Consider the following 19900-nt stretch of genomic DNA (forward strand, 5'->3'; position numbering starts at 1 on the left):
GGTATTTTGGAGTTTTTGATATGTCGGTATTTTGGTGTTTTTATATGGTTTAAAAGTCGGTATTTTGGTGTTTTGATATGGTTTATCTGTCGGTGTTTTGGTGATTTGATATGGTTTATATGTCGGTGTTTTGATTTTTAGATTTGGTCTATATGTCGGTATTTTGGTGTTTTGATATGGTTTTTATGTCGGTATTTTGGTGTTTTGATATGGTTTATATGTCGGTATTTTGGTGTTTTGATATGGTTTACATGGCGGTAATTTGATATGGTTTATAAGTCGGTGTTTTGATGTTTGATATGGTTTAAAAGTCGGTATTTTGGTGTTTTGAAATGGTTTATCTGTCGGTATTTTTATATGATTGATCTCTCGGTATTATGGTGTTTTGATATGGTTTATATGTCGGTATTTTGGTGTTTTGATATGGTTTATCTGTCTGTATTTTGGTGTTTATTATGGTTTATCTGTCGGTATTTTGGTGTTTTTTGTTTATATGGTGTTTTTTATTTGGTGTTTTGATATGGTTATATGATATGGTGTTTTGATGTTGGTTTATATGTCGGTATTTTGTGTTTTGATATGGTTTATCTGTGTATTTTGGTGTTTTGATATTGTGTTTTGATGTTTTGATATGGTTTATCTGTCGGTGTTTTGATATGGTTTATCTGCCGGTATTTTGGTGTTTCGAAGTGGTTTATCTGTCGGTATTTTTATATGGTTGATCTCTCGGTATTTTGGTGTTTTGATATGGTTTATCTACTGGTATTTTGGTGTTTTGATATGGTTTATATGTCGGTATTTTGGTGTTTTGATATGGTTTATATGTCGGTGTTTTGATATGGTTGATCTGCCGGTATTTTGGTGTTTTGATATGGTTTATCTGTCGGTATTTTGGTGTTTTGATATGGTTTATCTGTCGGTATTTTGGTGTTTTGATATGGTTTATCTGCTGGTATTTTGGTGTTTTGATATGGTTTATATGTCGGTATTTTGGTGTTTTGATATGGTTTATCTGTCGGTATGTTTATATGATTGATCTCTCGGTATTATGGTGTTTTGATATGGTTTATATGTCGGTATTTTGAAATGGTTGATATGTCGGTATTTTGATGTTTTGATATGGTTTTTATATCGGTATTTTGATATGGTTTATCTGTCGTTATTTTGGTGTTTTGATATGGTTGATATGTCGGTGTATTGGTGTTTTGTTTTGATATGGATTATCTGTCGGTATTTTGGTGTTTTTATTTCGTTTATGTGTTGGTGTTTTGATATGGTTTATCTTTCGGTATTTTGGTGTTTTGATATGGTTTATCTGTCGGTATTTTGATATGGTTTATATGTCGGTGTTTTGATGTTTTGATATGGTTTATCTGTCGGTATTTTGGTGTTTTTATATGGTTTATATGTTGGTATTTTGATGTTTTGATATGGTTTATATGTTGGTATTTTGGTGTTTTGATATGGTTTATATGTCGGTATTTTGGTGTTTTTATATGGTTTGTATGTCGGTATTTTGATATGGTTGATAATGTTGTGTTTTGATGTTTTGATATGGTTTCATATCGGTATTTTGATATGGTATTTTGATATGGTTTATATGTCGGTATTTTGGTGTTTTTATATGGTTTATCTGTCGGTGTTTTGATATGGTTTATCTGTCGGTATTTTGGTGTTTTGATATGGTTTATATGTCGGTATTTTGGTGTTTTGATATGGTTTATCTGCTGGTATTTTGGTGTTTTGATATGGTTTATATGTCGGTGTTTTGATGTTTTGATATGGTTTATATGTCGGTATTTTGGTGTTTAGATATGGTTAATCTGTCGGTGTTTTGATATGGTTTATATGTCGGTGTTTTGATATGGTTTATCTGTCGGTATTTTGGTGTTTTGAAATGGTTTATCTGTCGGTGTTTTAATATGGTTTTTATATCGGTATTTTGATATGGTTGATATGTCGTTGTTTTGATGTTTTGATATCATTGATATGTCTGTATTTTGGTGTTTTGATATGGTTGATATGTCGGTGTGTTGATTTGGTTGATCTGTCTGTATTTTGGTGTTTTGATATGGTTCATCTGTCGGTATTTTGGTGTTTTTATATGGTTTATATGTTGGTATTTTGATGTTTGTCGGTATTTTGATATGGTGTTTTGATATGGTTTTTGATATGGTTTATTTTGGTGTTTTCATATGGTTTATATGGCGGTATTTTGGTGTTTTGATATGGTTTATATGGCGGTATTTTGATATGGTTTATCTGTTTTTGTTATGATTTTGTTTATCTGTCGGTATTTTGGTGTTTTTAATTGGTTTATCTGTCGGTGTTTTGATATGGTTTATCTGTCGGTATTTATGGTTTATCTGTCGGTATTTCGATGTTTTGATATGGTTTATATGTCGGCATTTTGGTGTTTTGATATGGTTTTTATGTCGGTATGTCGGTATTTTGATATGGTTTATCTGTCGGTATTTTGGTGTTTTGATATGGTTTATCTGTCGGTATTTTGGTGTTTTGATATGGTTTATCTGCTGGTATTTTGGTGTTTTGATATGGTTTATCTGTCGGTATTTTGGTGTTTTGATATGGTTTATCTGTCGGTATTTTGGTGTTTTGATATGGTTTATATGTCGGTATTTTGATATGGTTTATCTGTCGTTGTTATGATATGGTTTATCTGTCGGTATTTTGGTGTTTCGAAATGGTTTATCTGTCGGTATTTTTATATGGTTGATCTCTCGGTATTTTGGTGTTTTGATATGGTTTATCTGTCGGTTTTTTGGTGTTTTGATATGGTTTATCTACTGGTATTTTGGTGTTTTGATATGGTTTATATGTCGGTATTTTGGTGTTTTTATATGGTTTGTATGTCGGTATTTTGATATGGTTTATCTGTCGTTGTTATGATATGGTTTATCTGTCGGTATTTTGTGTTTTGATACAAAGACTAAACAAGAGGTCTGATTTAATATGCAGGGAACGATTCAATCCATTCCTGTAATGGCGCGATTTAGATTATATACATGTCACTGACTTTAAAAAAAAAAGTCTTTGGGGAAGTGAACCTCCCTATTTGGGTTTTTGACATTTATATCGACATCTTTAATTTTTTTCTTCGTCACTTGCTAGGCTCTTAGAATCCCTGACGAGACCTAGAAGTGTATCGTACGCCGGAATTACAACAAGCGGTCGATTTTCGAAGTGCTGATCAAAGTGGACATCAGTACATGGAGACGTCACTCCATATTCATGAACCGTTACCTAGACACACGTGTCCCCAACAAATCTTCAGGGAAATGGTGTTTGCTTTGCTGTTCCAGAACACTTAACAGAATATCAGGCTGGTTCTCCTCCACCAAATCAAACATGCACCAGGTGTACTTCGTTTGCCCATTGAAGTACTAAAAACGCCCCACGTTGCTTAACTTCGGTACATGTACAGTACCGTGCCAAAGGTATTTGGTCACAGTGGCGGCGTGTTGATATTAGACAAAAGAAATTGCTGAATTCAACTTTTTTTCACATAAAAACTAATTTGCATTTACCTTCGATACTTTGTCAAGTGTCGTTTCAGTCGTATAAAGTTTAAAATACGCTTTGGAATATTCGTATGGAGACTACGGATATAGGCAAGCGGGATTTCCGTCCAAATGTCACAGATTCCTCTGTACAAATCATCTTTTGATTTTGATTTTATTGCGTCCATGCGTGATTGGAGCTTCCTTTTGATATATAACGAAATAATTTCAATTATGTTAAGATCAGGAGACTGAGCGGGCCAACTCATGCCATCTATTCTGTTTTGGGCCATATATTCTTGCGTGGACTTGGCGCGATGTACTGGGGTATCTTGGAAGAAATATCCTCCTCTAGAGAAATGGCGAGCTTAACTGGCCACAAATTGTTTTCCAGCATTTCCTGATACTTGATAGCTGTTACGTTTCCTTCTACTTCAGTTAAAATCCCTACACCGTCCCAACAAATGCAGCACCATATTATAATTTCATACTTGGTCTGTGCCGATCGAGGTTGAACAAGGTCCGGTCGCCATGCCTCTCCTCTTTCTCCATAAGATTCTCTTGGCCGACGACCACCTTTCCTTTCGTCCGAGAAAGTCACCCTTTTCCATTCAGTTTGAGTCCTTCTTCTCTTTTCTCTGCACAATGCAAGTCTCTTTGCTCGACACGCCTGGTATATCCATGGTTTCGTAAATGTCGCTGAATCGTGCGCTTAGAAGAAGGAACAATCATTTTATGGCTAAATTTGTGTGTAATATCACTCAAAGAATCTCTCCGGTTTTATTTCACTATCCTTTCCAAATTTAGATAATCACGATTTTTCAAAGAAATCGGCCTGCCACTTCTAGGTTTGTTTGCCACTGATTCGGTAGCTAAGAATTCGTAATCACGTCAATAATGTGGTATTTTCAATATAAGACTAATGTTCAGACGAGAATATCCACTTTGGAATAGGCCTACGATCATGTTTTTCACTTCCATTTGAAGTTCCCGGCCTTTCTGCCCCGTCCCAACTTGTCACGTGATCAGCTACAGTTAAATATATTTTGTTTGGTCATAAGTGACGCGAATGACATGGGGCGAAATGACTTAATCCACGAGACCGACTGAAAGTGTCAACACGCTGCCATTGTGACCGAATACTTTTGGCCAAAAATATTTGGTGTATAACGTTTGTGGGTACAAGACACTTAACCAGATACCCACAAATGTTACACATTGGATAATGCAGCAGGACTGAGCTAGATTATAAATAAATCAATTAAGCAGCTTTATTCATTATATGACAATACATATCTAATCATTACTTTATATAAAACAGTTATATTACTTGTGCGTCTTGTGTACAATCCCTGAATGCTTTATCGGGTCGAAAACAGCCGAAATTGTTATGGCAATGTAGGTCAAATACTCCGCAGAAAGTGAGAAACGGAATGTTAGAAAAATAACTACAAAATTGTAGTTGTCACCTCTGTCATACAAAGGTCGCTTTATCTCGACTTTTCATTAAAGAGGGTGACAGGAAACAACTGCTCAATGTAAAGTTTTCGGGAGTTTATCGTATGTAAATAGTTCTCTCAGTTTGTGTTACATTCGTGAACCTACACACTATATAAAGGCATGATCAACAACTGGGTACGTAGAAATATACCTATAAAAACAAATGTCTGCCAAAAAGGAAATTTGTCGTTTATCATGGTATCTATTCCTTTTCTAGCATATTTTAATCTATTGTTTCTGGTGTAAACAGATTTCCCTTACTGTCTTACCAATACCTTACCTGTCCATCATAGTCTATTTTGCTGTATTGACGTCCATTGAAAACCTTTGGCTCTGCTAAGCTCTTGAAACATCGGTTCTCGTGTACGTCACACTCGCCAGTCAAATGAATGCACAGCACGCCGGCTCCTTCTATATAGGGACATATTAGACAGTTGGACAGGTGGTTCATGCTACGAGGGAGAGACGGTAGCTGGGGTGGATGGTATCCTGAATCCCAGGAGACTTGTTTTGATGTGTGCCCAGTCAGGTCAGGGATGAAACAATCGACACCGACGGCAATAAGAACGATTTCCACCCAGAACAACATCTAAAAGAGAGAAAAAAGATGAATCAATAAAAAGGATTAATTCACAAACAGTTTATTCTTAATCAGAGCTACGTATTGAATCCTCAGTTAATTGTAGCACTAAAAAAGACATCGGCCAATTCTTAACGGTCATTAGTGCCATAAAAATGAAGACGAGAAAGGTCTAAAAACCAAACGATATATAACAAGAGTTCCGTAAGCGTTACAAAATACGCCCGTCTTAAGTTGAACAACCATAACTGGATGAATTTCAGGCGAATTTATTTGCTTTTTAAGTTGAAAGATTGATTTCCGAGATTATCTGCTGAATTTCTATAAAGTTAACGGTGTTTGTGAAAAAACTGCTTCGGCGATTTGCAGCAAAGGATATTTTTGATTCGTAGGAAGGATTAATGAAAAATTACTCAAGTAATTAAGGGGAAACCTATTTTGCAAAAGTATCAAGGGCCATAACTCTGTAAATAATGGGCAAAAAATTATGGTTATCGAACTTTGCCTGGCTTTATGGTAATAAACCTTCATGTGAAGTTTCAAATTAACCTGTAAAAAATAATTCAAGTTATCGAACGGAAACCTATATGCGGCCGCCCGCCCGCCTGCGTGAAAACATAATACGTCCCGTCTTTCGACGGGCGTATGAAAAAGTGGTCATCAAATCTCGGTAAACAATTAGCTTTAAGATATTCTAAAATTTAGAATATGTGCACTGTTTCAAAGAGTAGTTTTCGGTTTGGCAATGATCTCTGTTAAGTTTTAACTCAATGCAGATTAATAACATGTTTAATGTAAATGGTTGAATGCTATGCACTGGGCTGGTTATTGTTCATCATATTATACGAAATTGTGTACTATATATACAGGACACATCTGAAGATGGACAAGGTCGACCTCACATCTGTACTTATTTCTATAGCATGGAGATCATTCACCTATTGTCGAATTAATCAAATGAAATTTGTTGTCTATTTACCGAATACAATCTTTTTACCACTGCGATATTAAAAAAGTCATATATATATTGCATTAAAGTTCTTATAGAACAACTATTAATATTTGCTCGAAAACCGTTTGACATTAAACAGAAAGCATGCGAATTACATCAATTCAGCTATTAATCTAATTGTAATGATGAAATTGATGCCAGCATGTGAACTGAAGACAAATCAGAGGAAAATATCGATATCTAAATGAACACATTAAAACATGAACGCGAGACTGACCTTTCATACATCTAGTGTCCACAGAAAGACAGGGCTTGTAGATAAACCACGTTGTTCGTAATATAGATAAGGACAAAGGGACTCGGCCAGACGTGACGAACTGGTAAAATCTAGAACAAGTATATATGAAGCATCTTCGGAACAGCATCAGGACTGTTTTACTCATTAAATAAACGTTGGTTTACTTGGAATCTGGAGGGTTTTTTCTTATGAATAAAATAGTTGATTTTGTATATACGTTACATCTTGGTGTACCTTTGTGTTCCGACGCGCAATTGTTTTGTTTTGTGCATATATTGTATATAGGTATATAGATTCGTACAGCTTTATCTAGGTTACATTATCGTGTTTGTATACCTTTATACATATCAAGGTTACAATGTGTTTTATAGCTCTGTCTACACACCTCCACAATACACAATGGTGTTGGTTGACATCAGTCTCTTACTGGGACTCACTCTGGTGAATCTCTGCAACTAATCCACACTTATTTTGAAACCCTGTCGTTCCTAAGTAGGCAGACAGGCTAGTTTTCTTCAAGTCCCCGATGTTTGCCATAACTTGCATACCACGTTTTAAATAATTTAAATGGTAATGTGATTCAGGATTCAGAATACTCACATGTACTGGAAAGTCTTCTGAAATTAGCGGATATAAAAATTCCGAATTTTATAAGGTTAGTGAATCTCCTCATCTAAATAGATTTTGACCGTTGTTCCGATCAATTTCGGTTTTCCTCAGTTTCCTTCGAGGTTTCAAGAATTAAGCCTTTGACATCGCTTATAAGTCCCAAAAGGACGATACAACTCTACAGTTTGAATAACAGTTTACTTTTAGAAGTTGTTAGTTACTGGGTGTTGACCTTTTAGGGTACACCATGTACAGAGTTTTCTGATAAGATCAGACTATTGACGTACTCTCAACAAGGGTGTTTGGTGTCTTCTCCATTAGTGTCTACCTGGGTAGAATTACGTTTTTCTGCACATGCTCAGTCATACTTGGTGTTGGTGTCAAACAAAAGGTCACAAGTACTAGTAAGGCTATAGACTAATTAAGAAATTTTGACATTTATAGAAACATATTTGTTGTACGAAATTGAATACTTGAGGAGGCCGATATTCTGGCATCAATATGATGGCTTAAACTTTCCCAAAATAAATACGTTACTGAAGTCTTCGTGGAATGATTGATTATGATGTGTATGTAATTGAAGCACCTGCGTCAAGGAGTATAGCAAACTCAATTCTAATTCATTACATGTGACTGCTAACATCACTGAACATTTACAAGACAGGTTGATTCTGAACTACCAAAGGCCGTCTACGGCAACAGACATGTTATCAGAATTGTTATCAAATGATAAAAAGCCTTCTTTCTTCTTATGTGTTCTTCCACACTTTATTTTGCACATCCTTAGAATCATTGATTTCTACCCAACGAAAACATACCAAGCTGACTTGTTAGGGCCACTTAACTTCACAAGTGTTTTTCGTCAAGCGGATTAATATCTCTCATCAACTTCAAACACCTATGCTGATATATTGTCCTGAAGACGACATATATTAGAATGTGTGTGATTTTGCAATTATCAACATTATTCTGACGTTCTATGAAGAAATCAGCACACAAGTATTGAGGAATTATGTCTATACTGATTAGTTGATATGAGAGTAAATCTTACTCAATTCATGTGATTAATGTCACGCTCTCAAATGTGAACAAAGTATATAACAAAACAAAGAAACCAACACGCAAACTAACGAGCATTTCAGTTTCATATCGTGTAAAATATATCGCATCAATGACTATGACGACTTAAAGCTTCCCAATATTTGTCAACAACTTGCATCTTTAGAAATCTTTTGTTACGAGTTTGTTCGTCTACTGACGACCTAATGCATGATATAGTGCGATATTTAAACACCCTAGGCTTGGAACGCAGGAAATGGAAAATTTACAATAGAGAAATTCAAGTCATTACACTTATCAGAGTGATAATAAGCTCCAACATGTATGCCAATAGTCTATTCAAAGATCTTACCATCATATTCGACAAAGTGGTTATTAACCAGTATATTTCAGTCATTAGAAACGGAACGAATGCAGATAATTAAAGGATAATGCCCCTTTATTTAGCACAAAACCACTGGCGTGCAAGAAATTACAATTTAGAATAAATTTAAAGAATACATTACTTCGTTCAAACATAGTTTTGACAATGAAAACCTAATAGTGTGTAGCAGTAACTATAGTATTGTGTTTAATACCTTGTTTCACGACGCATTCATGACATATTTACGTCGTGTCGTGTAGATATCGAAATGGCAAAAACCAAACGTTTTACAGTTGGATAGTGACGATTGCATCGAAGGAAAACTCTAAAATAGATTTCAAATAACAGTTAAATTCTAATTAAGAAAAGGGAGGACACGTAATTTAAAAAAGAATGTGAAATGCAGAAAACTTAGTGATAATATTTTTTAAAATTGAAAATGAAGAATCTTCAGATGACCGTGAACGGGATAAAATTTACCAAACGATACAAGAACCTGTTGCAACAACATTCCTCACAATATCACTCAATACTTAAGCTTTTTAGTCGAGATACTAACCTGCTCGTATGTAGCTGGTTATCATGGTCGGTCACTACAGAAATATCAGAATATTTTGTTACGGCGTTACGGATCAAATATACACTCAATCGTGTTTGGAGGTCTGAACACACAAGAATGAATTTCCACACAGCTGTGTTCACTTTTTAAAGACCGTGTTATATTTGCATACGTCTTTAATGCCCGATAAAAAAGGAGGAGGGGATACATTTATATATCTTCCTCCGCAGCAAAAGGCGAGAATTCTAATAAACAACAGTGTAATACCTGGTCTTATTATGTTTGCAGTATGTGAGGGGTCTCCCTGTCAGTCTTTATCTTTGTTTATATTTTGTCCTAGTTTCACCGAATTTATGTTTGAAGTACGATTCCGTAACCATGTTGGCATATGTTTTTGAAGACGCCTTGTCAGGATAACATCCATCCCTTAAGAAAATACATCTTTTTCAAAGAAAATGACTATGATGAATATGGAAAGTCGATTTTAGGGAAATCTCTATTCAAGGAAAATTATCTAATTTCTAAATTAAACTCAAAGTTTCAAAATGTAACAAGGTAGAAATGTAAAAGGTGGGGTCGACATATATGGGAATTTAACATTAACATCGACCCCCACTTGGAATTTCAAAATATGATAACCATAAACAGATGTGGGTATCCGAAGCTTACGTACGGAAAAGTCTTCGGAATTGATTTCTCATAAAATGGGAGCTCCTTGACTGATACCTAGGTGTGGTGTTAAGGTAGCTGTTATGTAATTCCTTCTAGTGCATTATTATGAGGCAATTCCAATAGAATTACGTCAATAATATGAGCACATTGTACTGCAAAATGCAGCCAAAAATCATATAAAAAGCCATTACTTTTGAGAAAAGTACTGTTAGACACTTCAATTTTCATACTTCCGAAACCTTGGCAAAATGAAAACCGGTAAATTTGTCGTTTTACACATTTGCTTAAAAAACCAAGAAACACTGATTTTTTTCATTTGAGTTAAATAGTGCCAGCTTCATAACCAAAAGTCTGTAGGTCTTGCTATTTGACAAGGTGGTTGTTCATGTCAATTTGTATCAGTTTGGTTAACATTGTTGAACTTGACCTCTGTTCAAGGTCACACAATTGAAATTTGTTAAAATAAAGACACTTTTATACAAGTTTTGAAGATTTAGTTAGCAGCTTTATACAAATCTTTTGATGAAGGTCAATAAAGTGACCTTATCAGATAGATTATGTACAGTAATAGTGACGGATTTTGCCTTTGACAGTTCCGACCCATAATTTGTTGCACTTCGAGAAGCTAATAAGAGATAGGACAGTTGCAGTTTGCAGCACATTACATTGCGTTTAAAGTATAGCAGAATTGCGCAAGCGATTGTTTGTTTGAACTTGAGTGTTGCATGGACTGGGTTAGTGTGATCATGACGCTGAACATGGCCCAAGAAATACAAAATGCACGCAACATGTGCACACATTCCAATGGTTCGCTTGCCCGCTGGACAGACACAGTAGTAATCTTTGACAGTGTAATCTTGATCATTTCTGTCAAACGCAATCCAAACAGTGTATTTTGACTGTGATTTGTGCCTTTAATGGATTTGGCCTCGGAGAAGATTTTTATCATGCTGATAAACCCAAAAGTCAAAGTCAGATACTCAGCAATATATCTGAGTGATACTTTCAATTGGTCCACAGGTTACTGTTTCTAAATATTCCATATCCAGTACTGGAAACTCTATTGAACAGGCATCAAGTTTCACCCAGTTGTCCTTGTTGCGCCTAGACAGGCCAGGTTCATCTGCAACCCTTGAGGCACATAAATGGGTCCACGTACAGCCTTCAAGGAAGCAGTAGCTACTTTAACCAGCTCCTCTATGACACTAAGGAAGTAGTTTGAGCTGAGTTGTTCTCTGAACAGTTTCCACTGTTTCAGTCGACCATGGTAGCTTTCCACAACCCATCTTGACTAAGTACACTGGCGGTCCTCGTTGGCAGTAGTTGTATCATGCTGTGTCTGACCTGACAGAAGTTAGGAAGGCATGTACACAGAAAACCCTGAACCTCGCAGCAGCTCCAACACATCCCTAAACACCCGGTCAACAATCACATTGTCATCTTCACAGATCCACAAGGTCGGGTTCTCAACTGTTCCAGGAATTTTGTCAAGATATTTGCATCATTATTGCCATAAAAAGGCCGAATAGTGTCTAGTAAATACCAATCTGGAAAGACAATCCTCATGAATTTAACATATCTGAGTTTCTTTTGCCCACAGTATGAGACACATACTGTTTTTTTGTCAGACCACACAAGCCACCAAGTTGAGACCACCAAATATTGATCTTCAGTTTAACTCAGAAAAGAAACAAAGCATGGAATGTAGAGGAACGTGATCCTCTATTGATATGTGAGGAGCAAATGCTATGCATTTGCTGCATTTGTTCAAGTGTGTAACCAGTCCATGCTTTGAATTCTTCATTTCTGAGATGGTCTACATCTATGCCTGTGTTGGTTGAAAAACCAGCAGAAAGGAAATGGTTTAGTTCAAAAAGGTAATTGATAACCCGATTGGCTCTTTCTTGAAGATGAAGAGCTAACGGTTCGCTTATTTGCAGAACTAGTGGCAAAGAAGGATTCACAAAGTCATCAATTACATGGTCATTGCCAACACGAGCATCGGGGGGACGCCATAGAAAATGGAAAAATATTAAGTTTGTTCTGGCACACTGGGGTATAGTGCATAGCCCATTGCGCTCTATTCCACATATGACACATCTCTTATGTGAATTGCCGCCATAAAATAATTTCTCAACAGAGATTAGTGGTAGTTGATTGGATGACATGAAATCAGAGTAAGCAACATCTGCATCATTCGCCAGGTCATCTTGAGTGCTCATACCAGAAAGTTAATACAATTCAGACTGCAATGGCCTTTCCACATAATATGCTTTCTTCTGTTATGCTAATGATATCAGCAGTCAGCAGCTGGTGCAGCCAGTTATACTGGAGTAAATATACATGTCTTACTTGAGCTCAGGCTCCTTGAGATAAATCTTTCAACCTGGTTTTGCAATTACGACCTATGCACACGTGTGACATGATTATAAGTTAGCTTGATGGGAGATTTGCAGTAATTGTGTCTTTGTCTATGTAAGTGTCTATAGATACTCAGCAAAAATGGTATGAATACTTTATAATAATACCTGTATATGTTTCAGGAAATGAACATACTTGCACATTCAGGTGTCAGACAAGGTTAACATTTCTGGCTTAATTTATTAATAATTAATTAGAATATCTAACTAATTTATATTCATTATTGTTATGTTTAATGAAAAGCGAAGAAAAGTGGAATGACGATAACATGTTATCGGTAATACTGATTAAGTTTTTCTAATACAAACTGAACTGTCAGTTGCACTTTAGAGGATAGATTTCTAGTGCAGAAAACACCATGTTAAGTTATACCTTCTGAATTTGATTTTAAAACAATACAAAAAACCGAAAAATATAGCAGTATTTGGCATAAAAATAAACGAAAATTAAATCTTCATGATTATTGCAAATTATACAATAAGCATGTTTAAATTACTAAAATATATATTTTACCGGTTTTGAAATCATTTCAAATTTATTCAATAGACAGCATATATACGTAGAAAGTTTTTTACAGAAGTATGAAATATAGACTGAGATTGCAACTATACAAAATGAACTTGACAAACTTTGACATATTCTTTATTTTGTGAAAATTTTGCATTTTTTAAAATCAAAGTTATCAACATGCTTACATTTTTATGCCAATATAGCATATGTGGTATCAAAATAACGGACATTCCATGTACTTTAGGCTGGTATATAAATATTTTCATTTAAAATTTCCACGTAGGAAGTATCTGTCATTATACTAGGGTACCTTTGTCACACAACCTGGTGTTATACAAAGACTAATCATTTATGCAGTTGTAGGTTATTTTCATCTATCTACATATGGCGAAAAAAATTATAGAAATCTATGTTGGGGGCCAAGTGTTGACCCCACCTTTGCGGGTATCAGGGATTTAATCAGAAACTCTATTTTAGGAAACACATATCCTTGCTGTTCATTGGAGACTTTGATATAGATGTCGGATAAGAATTTACAAGAAGTGCCTACCTTTATGTTTTACTATCAAGAAAAGGACAAGAATAACTTTTCATCATAGAGGAGAGGGAATGCATAGAAAATTAAGAGAAACTTCAAAAATTCATTAAGACAATAAGACGACGACCAGTAACTAAAACCAAGGAAACAGAAAGCAATAAATAACTTTATGTCATCCACAAGGCTGCGATTTGTTATAACAAACTCCCTTGTGAAGCTATACGATTGTCACAGAGGTCTCTTTGAGAAAAACTATATTTCTTTGTGCAATATGAAGCTTCTTGAAAGTTTGCCTGTTGGGTCCATAGTTGTATACCTTCAGCTCGTTTGAGAACGTGACATTACTGGATTGACAAATTTTTACGTGGTGGTTGTCGTCGTTAAAGCAAAAAGCGCTTACTCTTCCGGATCAACTGGTCTCATTCTCCGTAAATAGTCTCTACGCAAATATTATTTTAGTTTATAGTTTATATTTTCCCCTAGATCTTTTCAAAAAATTGAAGTTTGCTCATATGTTGGTATTTTTTTGTTTGTTCTAAAGATATTCTTCTGTTATAAAATATCACTGTTTAGTAGCAATTACGTCCCGATTTGCATACTCAATTTTCATATATTACTGCATAGGTATAAAGAGGATTAGAATACAACATACTGCAAACATGTTTTTGTAAAGTTTCCAAAAGGTCTTCAAACTTAACAGAGTATCCAGTAGATACATTGTATTGTCATTATCCGTAACTACGAATGCCCTGCTGGTGCCTCTGTACCTGCTACCCTCATTGCATGATCGCAACAAGAAAATACCAACATGGCAACATAACTATGACTCAAATTCCGAAAACCTATGGCAAAATATAAACAGATTCTTTATCCCTGTCAACCTGCCTTTCTTTATCCACTGTATCCTGCCTTTCTTTATTTCATCCTGCCTTTCTTTATCTTTGTAACCTGCCTTTCTTTATCCCTGTCAACCTGCCGATTTCTTTATCCCTGTCAACCTTTGCCTTTCTTTATCCCTGTCATCCTGCCTTTCTTTTATTCTTTCCCTGCCTTCTTTCTTTATCTGCCTTTCTTTGTCAACCTCCTTTCTTTATCCCTGTCAACCTGCCTTTCTTTATCTTTCCTTATTCCTGTCACCCTGCCTTTCTTAATCCCTGTCATCCTTCCTTTCTTTATCCCTGTCAACATGCCTTTCCTTATCCCTGTCAACTCGCCTTTCTTTATCCCTGTCATCCTGCCTTTCTTTATCCTTTCTTTATTCCTGTCATTTTGCTTTTATTTATCCCTGACATCCTGCCTTTCTTTATCCCTGTCAACCTGCCTTTCTTTATCCCTGTCATCCTGTCTTTCTTTATCCCTGACAACCTGCCTTTCTTTATCCCTGTCATCATGCCTTTCTTTATCCCTGTCATCCTGCCTTTCTTTATCCCTGTCATCCTGCCTTTCTTTATCCCTGTCAACCTGCCTTTCTTTATTCCTGACAACATGCCTTTCTTTATTGCTGACAACCTGCCTTTCTTTATCCCTGCCAACCTGTCTTTCTTTATCCCTGTCAACCTGCCTTTCTTTATCCCTGTCATCCTGCCTTTCTTTATCCCTGTCAACCTGCCTTTCTTTATCCCTGTCAACCTGCCTTTCTTTATCCTGCCTTTCTTTATTCAACCTGCCTTTCTTTATCCCTGTCAACCTGCCTTTCTTTATCCCTGTCAACCTGCCTTTCTTTATCTGTTCTGTCTTTCCTGCCTTTCTTTATCCCTGTCATCCTGCCTTTCTTTATCCCTGTCATCCTGCCTTTCTTTATCCCTGTCAACCTGCCTTTCTTTATCCCTGTCAACCTGCCTTTCTTTATCCCTGTCAACCTGCCTTTTTTATCTGCCCCTGTCTTCCTGCCTTTCTGTATCACTGACAACCTGCCTTTCTTTATCCCTGTCAACCTGCCTTTCTTTATCCCTGTCAACCTGCCTTTCTTTATCTTTCTTTATTCCTATCAACCTGTCTTTCTTAATCCCTATCATTCTGCCTTTCTTAATCCCTGTCATCCTGCCTTTCTTTATCTTTGTCATCCTGCCTTTCTTTATCCCTGTCATCCTGCCTTTCTTCCTCCCTATCAGCCTGCCTTTCTTTATCCTTCATCAACCTGCCTTTCTTTATCCCTATCATCCTGCCTTTCTTTATTTATGTCATCCTGCCTTTCTTTATCCCTGTCAACCTGCCTTTCTTTATCCCTGTCAACCTGCCTTTCTTTATCCCTGTCATCCTGCCTTTCGTTGACTATTCCTGTCATCCTGTCTTTCGTTAACTATCCCTGACAACCTGCCTTTCTTTATCTCTGACAACATGTCTTTCTTTATCCATGTCAACCTGTCTTTCTTTATCCCTATCATCCTGCCTTTCTTTATTTCTGTCATCCTGCCTTTCTTTATTCCTGTCATCCTGTCTTTCTTTATCCCTGACAACCTGCCTTTCTTTATCCCTGTCATCCTGCCTTTCTTTATCCTTTTCATCCTGGCCTTCTTTATCTTTGTCAACCTGCCTTTCTTTATCCCTGTCAACCTGCCATTGTATATCCCTGTCAACCTGCCTTTCTTTGTCTTTCTTTATTCCTGTCAACCTGTCTTTCTTTATCCCTGTCATTCTGCCTTTCTTTACCCCTGTCATCCTTCCTTTCTTTATCTCTGTCAACTTTCCTTTCTTTATCCCTGTCAACCTGCCTTTCTGTATCTTTCGTTATCCCTGACAACCTGCCTTTCTTTATCTTTCTTTATTTCTGTCTTCCTGCCTTTCTGTATCACTGACAACCTGCCTTTCTTTATACCTGACATTCTTCCTTTCTTTATCCCTGACATCCTTCCTTTCTTTATCAATGTCATATTGCCTTTCTTTATCCTTGTCATCCTGCCTTTCTTTATCCCTATCAACTTGTCTATCATTATCCCTGTCATCCTGCCTTTCTTAATCCCTGTCATCCTTCCTTTCTTTACCGCTGTCATCCTGCCTTTCTTTATCCCTGTCAACTTGCCTTTCTTTATCCCTGTCATCCTGCCTTTCTTTATCCTTTTCATCCTGGCCTTCTTTATCTTTGTCAACCTGCCTTTCTTTATCCCTGTCAACCTGCTTTCTTTTCTTTTCTTTTTTCAACATGCCTTTCCTTATCCCTGTCAACCTGCCTTTCTTTATCTTTCTTTATCCCTGTCAACCTGCCTTTCTTTATCCCTTTGTTCATCACTATCAACCTGCCTTTCTTTATCCCTGTCAACCTGCCTTTCTTTATCCCTGTCAACCTGCCTTTCTTTATCCATATCAATTTGCCTTTCTTTATCCCTGTCATCTAACCTTTCTTTATAACTTACAACCTGCCTTTCTTTATTCCTGTCATCATGCTTTTCTTTATCCCTGACATCCTGCCTTTCTTTATCCCTGTCAACCTGCCTTTATTTATTTCTGTCAACCTGCCTTTCTTTATCCATGTCAAACTGCCTTTCTTTATATTTCTTTATTCCTGTCAACCTGCCTTTCTTTATCAAACTGCCTTTCTTTATCCCTGTCAACCTGCCTTTCTTTATCTTTCCTTATTCCTGTCACCCTGCCTTTCTTTATCCCTGTCAACCTGCCTTTCTTTATCCCTGTCAACATGCCTTTCTTTATCCCTTCATCCTGCCTTTCTTTATTATCCTGTCAACCTGCCTTTCTTTATCCCTGTCAACCTGCCTTTCTTTATCCCTGTCATCCTGCTTTTCTTTATTTCTTTCATCCTGCCTTTCTTTATCCCTGTCATTCCTGCCTTTCTTTATCCTTATCAACCTGCCTTTTTTTTCCTGTCAACCTGCCTTTCTTTATCCCTGTCAACCTGCCTTTCTTTATTGTCAACCTGCCTTTCTTTATCCCTGTCATCCTCTTTCTTTATCCCTGTCAACCTGCCTTTCTTTATCCCTGTCAACCTGCCTTTCTTTATCCCTGCCTTTCTTTATCAACCTGCCTTTCTTCTTTTTATCCCTGTCAACCTGCCTTTCTTTATCCCTGTCAACCTGCCTTTCTTTATCCCTACATCCTGCCTTTCTTTATTCCTGACAACCTGCCTTTCTCTATCCCTGACAACCTGCCTTTCTTGATCTCTGTCAACCTGCCTTTCTTTATCCCTGTCAACCTGCCTTTCTTTATCTTTCTTTATTCCTGTCAACCTGTCTTTCTTTATCCCTGTCATTCTGCCTTTCGCTATCCCTGTCAACCTGCCTTCTCTGTCATCCTGCCTTTCTTTATCCTGTCCTGCCTTTCTTTATCCCTGTCAACCTGCCTTCCTTCTTTCTTTATCCCTGTCAACCTGTCTTTCTTTATCCCTGTCATCCTGCATTTCTTTATCTTTGTCATCCTGCCTTTCTTTATCCCTGTCATCCTGCCTTTCTTCCTCCCTATCAGCCTGCCTTTCTTTATCTTTCTTTATCCCTGACAACATGTCTTTCTTTATCCCTGTCAACCTGTCTTTCTTTATCCCTATCATCCTGCATTTCTTTATCCCTGTCATCCTGCCTTTCTTTATCCTGTCATCCTGCCTTTCTTTACTGTCAACCTGCCTTTCTTTATCCCTGTCAACCTGCCTTTCTTTATCCTGTCAATCCTGCCTTTCAACCTGCCTTTCCTTTCTTTATCCCTGTCAACCTACCCTGCCTTTCTTAATCCCTGTCATCCTTCCTTTCTTTATCCCTGTCAACATGCCTTTCCTTATCCCTGTCAACTCGCCTTTCTTTATCTTCCTTTATCCCTGTCATCCTGCCTTTCTTTATCCCTGTCAACTTGCCTTTCTTTATCCCTGTCATCCTGCCTTTCGTTAACTATGTCAACCTGCCTTTCTTTATCTTTGTCAACCTGCCTTTCTTTATCCCTGTCAACCTGCCTTTCTTTATCCTGCCTTTCTTTATCCCTGTCAACCTGCCTTTCTTTCTTTCTCTTTCCTGTCTTTCCTTCTTTTTATCCTGTCAACCTGCCTTTCTTTATCCCTGTCATCCTGCCTTTCTTTATCCCTGTCAACCTGCCTTTCTTTATCCCTGTCATCCTGACTTTCTTTATCCCTGTCAACCTGCCTTTCTTTCTTTATCCCTGTCAACCTGCCTTTCTTTATTGTCTCCTTCCTTTTTTCCTGTCAACCTGCCTTTCTTTATCCCTGTCCTCCTGCCTTTCTTTATCCCTGTCATCCTGCCTTTCTTTATTCCTGTCATCCTGTCTTTCTTTATCCCTTACAACCTGCCTTTCTTTATCCCTGTCATCCTTCCTTTCTTTATCTCTGTCAACTTTCCTTTCTTTATCCCTGTCAACCTGCCTTTCTTTATTCCTGTCATCCTGTCTTTCTTTATCCCTGACAACCTGCCTTTCTTTATCCCTGTCTTCCTGCCTTTCTTTATCCCTGTCAACCTGCCTTTCTTTATCCCTGTCAACCTGCCTTTCTTTATCCCTGTCAACCTGCCTTTCTTTATCCCTGTCATCCTGCCTTCTTTATCCCTGTCAACCTGCCTTTCCTTATTCCTGTCACCCTGCCTTTCTTAATCCCTGTCATCCTTCCTTTCTTTATCCCCGTCAACATGCATTTCTTTATCCCTGTAAACTTGCCTTTCTTTATCTTTCTTTATCCCTGACAACATGTCTTTCTTTATCCCTGTCAACCTGTCTTTCTTTATCCCTGTCAACCTGCCTGCCTTTCTTTATCCCATCCTGCCTTTCTTTATCCCTGTCAACCTGCCTTTCTTTATCCCTGTCATCCTGCCTTTCGTTAACTATGTCAACCTGCCTTTCTTTATCTTTCTTTATCCCTGTCAACCTGCCTTTCTTTATCTTTCTTTATTCGTGACATCCTGCCTTTCTTTATTCCTGACAACCTGCCTTTCTCTATCCCTGACAACCTGCATTTCTTGATCTCTGTCAACCTGCCTTTCTTTATCTTTCTTTATTCCTGTCAACCTGTCTTTCTTTATCCCTGTCATTCTGCCTTTCTTTATCCCTGACAACATGCCTTTCTTTATTGCTGACAACCTGCCTTTCTTTATCCCTGCCAACCTGTCTTTCTTTATCTTTCTTTATCCCTGACAACATGCCTTTCTTTATCCTTGTCATCCTGCCTTTCGTTATCACTGTCAAACCGCCTTTCTCTAACACTGTCAATCTTTCTTTTTCCCTGTCAACCTGCCTTTCTTTATCCCTGTCAACCTGCCCTTTTTCTTTATTCCTGTCTTTTCCCTTCAACCTGTCTTTCTTTATCCCTGACAACCTGCCTTTCGTTATCGCTATCATTCTGCCTTTCTTAATCGCCATCATCCTGTCTTTCTTTATCC

General features: G+C 37.2%; 1 protein-coding gene across 1 annotated transcript in view; it reads right to left on the reverse strand.

The window, feature by feature from the left end:
* Positions 1-5610, reverse strand: part of LOC132555348 (uncharacterized) — a 29741-nt gene extending 24131 nt beyond the window's left edge. The window contains exons 1-3 of the mRNA XM_060219699.1: positions 5302-5610; positions 4013-4191; positions 3549-3725 (exon numbers count right to left, since the gene is read on the reverse strand). Coding sequence (XP_060075682.1) covers positions 3549-3725; positions 4013-4191; positions 5302-5610 — 665 coding nt within the window. The remainder of the gene's footprint in view (positions 1-3548; positions 3726-4012; positions 4192-5301) is intronic.
* Between the last annotated feature and the right edge of the window lie 14290 nt (positions 5611-19900).

This window comes from Ylistrum balloti, unplaced genomic scaffold (genome assembly GCF_031769215.1).
Source record: "Ylistrum balloti isolate Yb309-2 unplaced genomic scaffold, AGI_CSIRO_Ybal_v1 Utg370474, whole genome shotgun sequence".
In the NCBI taxonomy this organism is placed as follows: domain Eukaryota; kingdom Metazoa; phylum Mollusca; class Bivalvia; order Pectinida; family Pectinidae; genus Ylistrum; species Ylistrum balloti.